The sequence below is a fragment of the Bos javanicus genome, chromosome 15, assembly GCF_032452875.1.
Source record: "Bos javanicus breed banteng chromosome 15, ARS-OSU_banteng_1.0, whole genome shotgun sequence".
Classification (NCBI taxonomy): Eukaryota; Metazoa; Chordata; class Mammalia; order Artiodactyla; family Bovidae; genus Bos; species Bos javanicus.
This window is the reverse complement of record NC_083882.1, coordinates 58,011,598-58,023,861: the sequence shown is the minus strand read 5'-3', so window position 1 is coordinate 58,023,861 and position 12,264 is coordinate 58,011,598. Positions and strand designations below refer to the sequence as shown.

The window sequence follows — 12,264 nt, the reverse complement described above, 5'->3', positions numbered from 1 at the left end:
TCTTGCCTGGAGAATCCCCATGGACAGAGGAGCCTGGCAGGCTACAGTTCATTGGGTCTCAAAGAGTCAGACAGCACTGAGTGACTAAGCACAGCACAGCACAAGAATTCATATCACTCCTTCTTTTTCTTTTTACTGACAATTATTCCTTTTTGTGGCTTAGCAAGCATAAGTCATTTGACCAGCAGCACACAGATAACAAGAGAAGGACTTGTGTTCATGTGGCTGGATTTGTAACCACTAGGTTGCACTGCCATAGCTTAATTGACCAATATTATTATTTTTTTAATCACCATTATTGTTTTTGTCCTGGTTTCTTTCTTTATTTTTTATTGTACTGCATGACACTTAACTTTCTCAGCAGCCTCCAAGATCTTTTTGTATTAAATAGGAAATAAGCATCTCAAAAGAGTGAAAAGATTTAACCACTAGGAAAATTAACCCGAACAATCAGGGTACTGAAACCCTTGATTAACTGAAAACTCTGTTTCATCTCCTGTTGTTAAAAACACATTTTAAGTGAATTAATGTTAAAACTTGATACTTTCTAGGGATATCTCTGAGACCTTGATAATGACCATATTCTGGAATTTCATTACAAAAAAAATAACAAAGCCAAATTATGATTCAGATGATGGCTATTTGGTTAACCTCACTCAATAGCCAAGGTTTTTTTTTTTTTTTTGCCTCTATTCACTAGCCTTGCAGAATCTGTAATCATATTGTGTCACAACAAAATGATAATTTGTAATGGTCTTTTAAATATTTAAAACGATCATGTTAAACCTAGGAATCTTGAGAGTTATTCCTTCCTTTTCCATTCTCGATGACTGACCTCTTGGATAATGTTACTTTGGACCAGGATTTATTTTTTTAAGTCTGTCTTCCTCTCAGACCTTTCATCCAATATTTCAGGGAAATATGCTGATTAAATACGCAAAAATATATCCCAAAGAGGACTCTTCTCCACACTGCTGCTGTCCCCACCAGGACCACTTATGTTCGAGGTATCCTCGGCTCTGACCTGAAGTCCCATATGAGCTCCTTAGCTGGACTTCTTATTCCTGCCCTTGTTCTCCTGCACTATATTGAGCACAGCAGCCAGGGTAATCCACTAAAAATGTAAATAACTTTATATGAATATAGATGTCTCTCTTTTGGTCAAAATCTTTCACTAAGAGTGAAAGCCAGTATTCTTATGATGGTTAACGCAGCTTTATATGAACTGACAACCATCTGGCCTCCTTTCTTTTTTTTTTTTTTTTTAATAGCCCTCATAGAAAAACTTTATTGGAAAGCAGGGAAAAACTACCAAGATATGAATGAAGACAAAAAATAAAAAAAGTTCAGACATAAAGTATACAACCTTGGTTTAAGTGGAAATGGAACCGTTTGGTGGTTTGTAGTTAGTGACCTATATTTTCACTTTGTGGCCCTGCTGCTGCTACAGCTAAGCTGCTTCAGTCGTGTCTGACTCTGTGCGACCTCATAGACAGCAGCCCACCAGGCTCCTCTGTCCCTGGGATTCTCCAGGCAAGAATACTGGAATGGGTTGCTATTACCTTCTCCAAGGCATGCATGCTAAGTCGCTTCCGTTGTGTCTGATTCTGTGCAACACTATGGACAGCAGCCCACCAGGCTCCTCTGTCCACAGGATTCTCTAGGCAAGAATACTGGAGTGGGTTGCCATTTCCTTCTCCATGGCCTCCTTTCTTAACACTCTACCCCACAGAGTGGCTTCTTGTGGTTCCTTGACCACACCAAGCATCTTCTTAGGGTCATCCTAGGATCTTTGCTCTAGCTGTTTCTGGAAACTGCTTATCTTCTGGGCAAACTCCCTTACTCTTAAGTTTTGCTCAAATATCACCTACTCAGTAAAGCTTGTCCTTGAAACACTATTTCAGTTCAGTTCAGTTCAGTCACTCAGTCATGTCCAGCTCTTTGTGACCTCATGGACCACAGCACGCCAGGCTTCCCTGTCCATCACCAACTCCCTGAGTTTACCCAAACTCATGTCCACTGAGTCGGTGATGCCATCCAACTGTCTCATCCTCTGTCGTCCCTTTCTCCTCCTGCCCTCAATCTTTGCCAGCATCAGGGTCTTTTCAAATGAGTCAGCTCTTCACAGCAGGTGGCCAAAGTATTGGAGTTCAACTGAAACACTATTTAATGATACAAATTTCATCCTCCCTAAGTCTTTGGCTCTACAGACTCCCCTAACCTGCCTGACTTGTCCTTGTTTCTTAAGCACTTAAAATATCTTAACATTCATTTCAATTTCCTCATTTATTTAAAAAATTTCTAATTCTCCCCTCCCCCATTAGTAAGGAAGCTTCATGAGAACAGGAAACTGTTTTGTTTACCAATGTATCCCATGCACCAACAAGAGTGAATGGCCTCAGTAAATATTTGTTGAATGAATAAATGACGATCACGTGTGTATTTAAGAAAGCTGAGTTAGTATATTGGGGATTTGATTATTTATTAAATGAGTTTATTTCATATTATTTGGTTATTTCTCCTAAAAGAAGAATACAAAATCAACTGTAAAATTGAAACACCTCAAAATTCATTAAGGTCAGATTAAATCAAATATGTCCTAGAAAAACAATGTAGGATAACTCTCAAATAAAAGGATATATGCGTGGCCTTTGTAGATACCGTCTTATGAAATAATGCTAAACAAAAAAAGAACACAAAAAGTTCTGTGTAGGGAACATGTGATTTTTTGGCATCAATCTGGGGAGATGTTATTGTTTCTTTCTCTGCCCTGTGGTTCAGTTGAGGCTGACCTTTCTTTGGAGATGAACGTGTGATCCAGGACAGCCAATCAGAATTCTCTGACTTCCTAGCCATGGTGACTCTTCCAGGATAGATTTAAACATTCTGGGCAGCGAGTTTATACCTTTGCTGTAGCTATTGGAAAATAAGTATTTTCTGTGTGCTGTCATTACCAGCTCTAAGACAATGAAAACTTGGAGTTTCTACTGATTGTTTTTAAAAATGAAGCCGACACTTCATTTTTGGATGTGTTGGCTAAGAGGTGAAGGAAAAAATAAAAGGTCAATATCAGACGATACTTTTCAACTGCTAGACTATCCAGTTTGAGTTATAGTCTTTTACTTCTGAAAGGGTCCTGATTAATACAATCACACTGATTATAATTATGCACAATTTATAGTTTAAAAATGAAGAATACATGAAGTCTTAGTTACTTATATTGACTAAGAACAGAGATTTCATAGAGTTTCATATTTTTTTTTTTTTTTTTTAGCGGTGACAGGGTTCTTTCTTTTCACCTTCATTCGAGAACTGGGCTAAACAGTTAATATAAAGTAAAGCTGAGAAGTGTATTGGATTTTTCTGTTTAAGCTTTAAGTCAATGAAGCTTTTGCTGTCAACTGTTTTACTGAGATGAGAAACTTAGAAACAGTACTTACTCTATAATTTTGTGTTTGGATTGTACAGAGAAATCACAGTAATCCACTCCAATGTCTGTAAAGTCCACAAAGGTGGAGGACAGAATCTGGAATGCTCGAGGATTTTTTTCCTTGAGCTTTTGGCATACGTTGAATCCATCTACAATTTCTGACTCACCCCCAGTAACGGTTTGCTTTATGCAGTGCAAAAGCTGAACCTAGAAATAAAAACAGAGAACCATGTTTTAAAATGGTGTGCACCTACATTTTTGACAGCTTTAAAGAATGATTCATAAAGGTAATATACTTTTATATCTATCACTTGTGTCAACAGAGAAAGAGGTTAGGGAAAAAAGTTGCTTGAAATCAAGTTTACTGTTCAAATAGTGTTACAGTTTAAGACAAGGATGCAATCAAATAATGTTTGCAAACAAAAGGCACAGATCATAAGAGCAGTAGGGAGTGAGCACTTACTGTTGGCTTTACAGAAGAAGTGGAATTTAATTTGGGTGAAGTTGAAGGGATAAGATTTTGGATACGTAGACTAGAACAGTGAGAGCAAATCACTTGGCAGTGTTGATGGGTGTGCAAAAACACACACTTCACTGGGTCTCAAAATATCTGGCTTCAGTAGAGGGTTACAACTGGAAATAGTAATCCACTTGGAAAGGTAATTTGGGATCTAATCAGGGGAAGTCTTGAATGTCAGATGAAAGATTGGACTTTCTTGTGCACAGAGAGGAATTGTTAAAGGATTTTGAATATGGAAATAGTGTAGTCAAGACTGAGTTGAAAATTATTGGTCCAGTGGTGTTAACAAGGGATACAATTTTTTAAGGGAGAAACTTATAAGAGAGTAACTACTTGAGAATCGAATGCAGTGAAAGTGAAAGTCACATAGTCGTGTCCAACTCTTTGCGACTCCATGGACTATACAGTCCGTGGAATTCTCTCCCAGGCCAGAATACTGGAGTGGGCAGCCTTTCCCTTCTTCAGGGGATCTTCCCAACTGGGTTCAAACCCAGGTCTCCTGCATTGCAGGCGGATTCTTTACCAGCTGAGCCACAAGGGAAGGCCAAGTCACAAGGGAGGTAGTTCAAGTATAATGATAAAGGAATAAGGTAGGATGAGGCTATGAGGATGAATAAGTCCCAGAAATATTGGGAATGAGAAACCAAAAGGATGGTAAGTGTTAGTTACTTTAACTAAAATTTAGAGAAAAATGCTTAATATGATTTCTTTTTGGAAAGCTAAATGTGGTGATATTTTAAACAATATTCTTTTGAATGGAGTTATTTTCCTTGGTTATGTGATTCCTTTTAGTAAGTCAGCATGGGTGGGTGATTTTGAATACCTAAATTTAGACTGTGATTTTCTGCATAAAGAAACTAACACTCTTCAGCTGTGAAAACTTCCTTCTTCATGAAATAAAAATAAAAACCAATGTCTGACAATTTTTATACAAAGGAAGAGGCAAATATGATCAAATACACAGACTGGGGGATACCAGTGTAAGTGGGAAAAATATCCATTTAGCTTGGCTAACTCTGAAGATTGCTAGGGCAAGTGCTGCCCATTAGAACTTTCTGTGATGATGGAAATGTTCTTCCATGAGCCCAGTGTAGTCATCCCTAGTTCTGTATGTGAATTGTGCACATGAAATGTGGTTAGTTTGAGAAACTTAAATTTAAACTTTATTTAATCTTAATTAGTTTAAATTACAACTTAATCCTGGATGACTAGTGTCTACTGTATTGGATAGTGCAGATCTAAAATAAAAATCCTTTTTTAAAATTTTAACTTTTTAAATTTAATTTTTATTTTATATTGGAGTATAGTTGATTTTACAATGTTGTGTTAATTTCAGGTGTACAGCTAACTGACTCAATTACGCATATACATATATACATTCTTTTTCAGATTCTTTCCCCATGTAGATTATTATAGAACATGATGAATGTTTACAGGTTTTTTTTCCCCCCAAAAGAATATTCTATCTTTTTTACTCTCCCTCTGCCAGCAAGCCACTCCCTCTGCCTGGAATGCCTGCCCCTAGTCTGTGCCTGACTGATCTCAGAACTTCAGAAACAAGTTCACTTCTTCTCTGAACAGCCCCCACTCTGCATGACCCAGCCAGCATTTGGTATCTGTGTTTGTTCAGGAAGCTCTTGCCCTGGTGCTGATTCTGCTGTTTTGGAACAGAATCTCCTCTGGTCCATCTCTTTGTAAACTGTGAGCTCCTGGAGGGCAGAAACAACATTCCCCACTCTCCTTTGACTCCTGCAGAGTGCCTCATCCGTAACAGATATACAATGAATGTGTGTTCAGACAAACCAAATGTGTCAGTCTGAAGAGGCCACATGTGACTTCTCCCAACATGTGGCTGTGAGAAATCCTGCCTCCTTCCAAAACCATACAAAAGTTCTATTTAAAACATAATATACATGTGGTCTTAAATTATGGTGTTGGGCTAGGGGAGAAGGAGGAGACAGAGGATGAGATAGTTGGATGGCAACATTGACTCAATGGACATGAGTTTGAGCAAACTCTGGGAGATAGTGAAGGCCAGGGAAGCCTGGTGTGTTGCAGTCCCTGGGGTCTCAAAGAGTTGAATACGATGGAGTGACTGAACAACAAATGCATATTTATTCATTCCCTACAACAGTCTTTAGAATTTGATAATTTCATCTCCATTCTGTAGAGGAAGAAACTAGGACTCAGGTGTAAAACTGGCCAGCTGGTAAGAACTCTGCTAATATATGGCAAAACTAGTGTTCAAACCTTGGCCTTTGTGCTTTAAATCCTCAGACAGCAAGTTCCTTTCCTGTGAAGGGAGAAGTCCCTTTACAGCACTGTTACTAATTTAGTATTGTGTGGTGTGTGAGTTGTGTTTTGTAAACTTAAACTTCCATTTTTAGATTGATGACACCTCATTTTCTGTGGAGAAGTTAATGGCACCCCACTCCAGTACTCCTGCCTGGAAAATCCCATGGACGGAGGACCTGGTAGGCTGCAGTCCATGGGGTCGCTGAGGGTTGGACACGACTGAGAGACTTCACTTTCACTTTTCACTTTCATGCATTGGAGAAGGAAATGGCAACCCACTCCAGTGTTCTTCCCTGGAGAATCCCAGGGACGGGGGAGCCTGGTGGGCTGCCGTCTATGGGGTCGCACAGAGTTGGAAACGACTAAAGTGACTTAGCAGCAGCAGCAGCAGCAGCAGCAGCAGCAGCAGCATTTTCTGCTATTATGAGAGAACTGACCTAAATGAATAATCGCTTATCCTTAAATTGATGTCTTCTTTTTGAGCTTGAAAATATGTGCATAAACTGGCCAAGTCATTGTAGAAAATCGACTCATTGCCAAGGCAATGAGGGGTGAAGCAGCATGATTAAAAATAAGATGAAATGGAAATATCAACCTCAAGCCTCTCAAACTCCAAGAAGGCAAAGCAATAACATAACTTGGTCTGTGGTAGAATCTGTGTTCTTCAAATCCTTTTTAGACTCTGCCATAATGAAGTCACAGAATAATTTAAATATAAATCTTTAAAACAAAGGTCAACTGATGTCTTTTACATATGGCAAGGGCAACTAATAATCTTCTTTTGTATATGTACATTTTAATGCAATCCTATGAAAGAAAAAAGACGATGGACCCAGACAACACTTTCATTGCACATTCAAAAGGTAAATATATGCCTGGTGTGTATAAAACCCACAAAATTTGATGTCATGTAAGTCATTCAGAACCAAAATATTTTCTTTTTAAATGTTACTTTATGGCAGCATGTGACTTCTGGCCCAGAGACAGTGAATGAAACAACATCTGTGTTTCATTAAAGATATGTCTCCTTATCCTGCCCCATGTGATTGAAATTGATCAAACTGAACTCTCAACAGGTAACTCATTATCCAGATCATTTCATCTGTACTGAAAAGAATATTGGTTTATTCTATTTGCTATAAAAGAACTCAAACTTTGGTTCAAAAACCTTTGAATAATTCCAAAGTAGAAACTTAATAGCACAAGCAGGTACCTGAATTTCAATCATTATTTTACTAGAATCTAGACATTTCAGGAATCATTTTTTATTTAATAATCTATCAGTTTATTTAGATTTGGACCTTTCACTTGCTGATAGAGATTGGTACAACTTTGTGGCATTTTAAACTTCTTTTTAGCATATTTATTAAGTCTTTATTACATCTAAGGTACTGGGCTAAGTTTTGAAATAATATGAAAGTAAAAGATTCAATTCCTGTATTTCATGTGTTTGTAATGTATGACAATGTCTATAGTCAGCATGTTATAGAAATGGTAATTAGAAAGTCCAACTCATGATCCCTATGATGTGGTAAAAAATTTTGATGGAGGCCTTGTTTCAAGTTCAAGTTCCCTATTACCCTGTGAAAGTATTTAACCATGCTGGGCACCTTCATTTAACATAAAAAGACATGATTGCTTCTATTTACCTTGAAGGAATGCTAAGAGGCATCAAATAAAGCAATATAAGTAAAAATGCTTTGAAAGAATATAAAATACAGAAAGTGTAATATAATATACTATGAAAATGTCAAACTTTACACTTCAGGAATGTTTATGAAGTCATTTGATCACTTTTCTGTAGGCTTTCAATTTTAACCCTGAAACAAAACATAAATTCATAAAAAATCAGGTAATTTAAAATTTCAAATAGAATCTAGTTTTCTAGTCTAATTTTAAGAACTTTATTCCCTTTGACTTCTCCAACTTGTCTTTGGCAAATGAACTGAGATGATTAGTTTGACTTTTAACCTCCAGGGTTTTAGAAAATTTCTGGGCCACATTTAAAACAAATCACATTGTGTGTCTTCCCCTCAACCCCTTCCTGAAAAGGTGACTATTGAGGGTCATTTCACTGTCGCATTTAGTTCAAAGAAATCATGTGGTATTTTACAATCAACAAAGTAATTTGAAACAGGTGAAGTAAAATACTAGCCTAGCTTAGTTAATACTGATGACGACAATGGGTAACAAAGGCATGGAGAAGTGTGTCCAGTTAATATGATGAAAAACACAGATGGATTTTGATTTCCCCCATTTCACCTTCGTTAGCTAGAGAATTACCCCAAATTTCCACTTTCATTTATCTTTGAAGATACACATTTCTGTGGGGCTATTTCATTTAGTTTGCATTTAGCTCTAAAAATAGGAACAACATCTCTTTTCAAAGATAGTTTTCTGACCATTTATTTCTTGCTTTAGCAAAATGATGCTTTTGTGAAAATGCAGCTGTTTAGTAAAATGGTACTGTTGTAACAAGGTAATACACGGGGAGGCTTCCAGAAGATCTGGAGGATTTGTGCTCCATGGTGAACATCTCCCTGCTTGATGAAGAATCGGATAGATGGGAGAGTAGATGGTTTCCCAAAACAACCAAAGTTATTCTGCTTCTTGCATTCACACCCTTTTGTGGTATGTATTTGCAGCTTCTCCCGCAAAGGGTGGCCTCTACTTCCTCAACCCTTAAGTCTGGGCTAAAACCTTTGACCAAAAAAGCATGACAACATGGCAGAGATGACATTGTGCTGATTGCTAGCCTGGGTCTCAAGAGGCCTTGTATGTTTTAGCATGCTCTCTGGAGACCCTGCTACCTGCTATGTAGCAGGCATAAGCCTGGGCCAGCCAGGGTGCGGGTGGGGGTGTTGGTGTGTGGGGAAGTGATAGATCAGATGGGGCAGGGACAAGTCATCTCAGCCACCACCTAGGTCCACCAGTCCCTTGCAGACTCAGCAGCAGCAGAACTACTTAGCTGAATATAGCCGAAATTGTAAAACCATAGTCAATGGCTGTGCTTTTAAGCTGGTAAGTTATGGAGTGGTTTTGTTTGTTCATTTGTTGTTGTTGTATTTTTTTTTTTACTGCAGTAGTTAACTGATAGGAATGGTGGCCATGTGACTTTGTGGGAAAAACTCTACATTGTGTTCCCTGGTTTTATTTTCTCTTTCAGGTCTCCAGGGAATGTTAAATGTTCAAAAAGACCTCAAGATATAGTGCTGTGGTAAAATGTCTTGGCAAAGCAGTAAGTGCCAGTAGTTATTTCCAGGGAGAAATGAAGAAATGTAAAAAAAAAAAAAAATACTTGGAAATCTTCTATCCCTTGTGAATGTGAGGCTGTTCAAGATTTAGGTACAGCGATTTTGTGAGTTTGGATTGTGTTTGGAGAAAGATCTACATTAAGACAAATTAACTAGTGAAACATACAAGTTTTTAGGCTCAAAATACAGGAGAATACTAGTCCTTGGCCTGCCTTGGGGAAAACATGTTGAGGCTCACCTTACCCCAGGTGGATGATGGAGGGCTGGATAATCAGTGTGAAAGCTTAGCTTCCCAGTTGTGTAAGCCACATTGTTTGCATCGATTTTGTCTTGCACTTGCCAGGTATGTCTGTAAAATACAAGAAACATATGTTTAAACAGTCTGTCACTTAGCCAGAGGAAATGTGTTAGAATGAACTTGAGACACGGGAGAAATGGAAACTTCATCTTATGAAATAATTACCATAATGACTACGAGCCAGGAAGAGTCTGACCTTTCTTTGTCCAAAGTAGCCTTCTCAGAATCAGCTTCTCATTTCACTTCTCCTCTCCAAAAAAAAGAGTACAGAGTTTATAAAGAGGTGTATATGAGGTGGCTCAGTGGTAAAGAATCCTCCTGCCAAATGGAGGAGACACAGGAGACACGGGTTTGATCCTTGGGTCAGGAAGAGCCCCTGGAGGAGGAAATGACAACCCTCTCCAGTATTCTTGCCTGGAAAATTCCAAGGACAGAGGAGCCTGGCGAGCTACAGTCCATGGGGTCACAAAGAGTTGGACATGACTGAGTGACTGAGCAAGCACACACGCATATGGGATTGTAGGTTATGTTTTTAATAGCTTAATGCATTTCAAAAATGAATTATTGAGGCCAAATTTACAGAATATGAAATGGCCATTTTAAAATGAAAACTTCATTGACATTCAGTGGCATTAGAACATTTACAATGCTGGTAACAAATGCCTCTGTTTATATAGTTTCAAAACATTTCCATCACTCCAAACTAAAACCTACTACCCATTATGCAGTTTCTTTCCACTTTGTCCTCTTCTCAGTCTCTGGCAAATGCCCACCTGCTTTCTATCTCTGTGGATTTAACTACTTTTGTATATTTAATATAAATAGAATCATACATGTGACTCATGTGCCTGGCTTTTTTCACCTAACATAATATTTCTGAGATTCATCTATGTTGTAGCAGGTATCAGCACTTCATTCTTTTTTATGCTTGAATAATGATCTGTTGTATGGATATATAACAATGTGTTCATTCATTATTTGATTGACATTTGTGGTGTTTCAGCTCTTTGGTTACTGTGAATAGTCCTGGTATGAATATGTGGATTTTCAAGTACATGCATTTATTTGAATAACTATTCTCAATTTGTGGAGGGGTGATATGAAGGAGTAGATTTATGGGGTTATATCATAATTCTATCTATAAGTTTTTGTTCAGTTCAGTTCAGTCGCTAAGTTGTGTTCAACTCTTTGCCACCCCATGAACCACAGCACGCCAGGCCTCCCTATCCATCATCAACTCCCGGAGTTCGCTCAAATTCATGTCCATCGAGTTGGTGATGCTACCCAGCCATCTCATCCTCTGTTGAGCCCTTCTCCTCCTGCCCCCAATCCTTTCCAGTGAGTCAACTCTTCGCATCAGGTGGCCAAAGTATTGGAGTTTCAGCTTCAACATCAGTCCTTCTAATGAACACCCAGGACTGATTTCCTTTAGTATGGACTGCTTGGATCTCCTTGCAGTCCAAGGGACTCTCAAGGGTTTTCTCCAACACCACAGTTCAAAAGCATCAATACTTCGGTGCCTAGCTTTCTTCACAGTCCAACTCTCACATCCATACATGACCACTGGAAAAACCATAGCCTTGACTAGATGGACCTTTATTGGCAAAATAATGTCTCTGCTTTTTAATAGGCTATTTAGGTTGGTCATAACTTTCCTTCCAAGGAGTAAGCGTCTTTCAATTTCATGGCTGCAATCACCATCTGCAGTGATTTTGGAGCCCCCCAAAATAAAGTCTGACACTGTTTCCATTGTTTCCCCACCTATTTGCCATGAAGTGATGGGACCACATGCCGTGATCTTAGTTTTCTGAATATTGAGCTTTAAGCCAACTTTTTCACTCTCCTCTTTCACTTTCATCAAGAGGCTTTTTAGTTCCTCTTCACTTTCTGCCATAAGGGTAGTGTCATCTGCATATCTGAGGTTATTGATATTTTTTCCTGGCAATCTTGATTCTAGCTTGTGCTTCTTCCAGCCCAGTGCTTCCCATGATGTACTCTGCGTATAAGTTAAATAAGCAGGGTGACAATATACAGCCTTGACGTACTCCTTTTCCTATTTGGAACCAGTGTGTTATTCCATGTCCAGTTCTAACTGTTGCTTCCTGACCTGCATACAGGTTTCTCAAGAGGCGGGTCAGGTGGTCTGGTATTCCCATCTCTTTCAGAATTTTCCACAGTTTATTGTGATCCACACAGTCAAAGGCTTTGGCATAGTCAATAAAACAGAAATAGATGTTTTCCTGGAACTCTCTTGCTTTTTCCATGATCCAGCAGATGTTGGCAATTTGATCTCTGGTTCCTCTGCCTTTTCTAAAACCAGCTTGAACATCTGGAAGTTCATGGTTTATGTATTGCTGAAGCCTGGCTTGCAGAATTTTTTTTTTTTTTTTTGGCTTGGAGAATTTTAAGCATTACTTTATTGGCATGTAAGATGAGTGCAATTGTGTGGTAGTTTGAGCATTCTTTG

At 38.5% G+C, this 12,264-nt stretch overlaps 1 protein-coding gene across 2 annotated transcripts in view; it reads right to left on the bottom strand.

Moving 5' to 3' along the window:
- Positions 1 to 12,264, bottom strand: part of BBOX1 (gamma-butyrobetaine hydroxylase 1) — a 76,984-nt gene that overhangs the window by 9,414 nt on the left and 55,306 nt on the right. For both annotated transcript variants that reach the window (XM_061380977.1, XM_061380978.1), the window contains exons 5-6: positions 9,743 to 9,848; positions 3,441 to 3,637 (exon numbers count right to left, since the gene is read on the bottom strand). In XM_061380977.1, the coding sequence (XP_061236961.1) occupies positions 3,441 to 3,637; positions 9,743 to 9,848 (303 nt within the window). The remainder of the gene's footprint in view (positions 1 to 3,440; positions 3,638 to 9,742; positions 9,849 to 12,264) is intronic.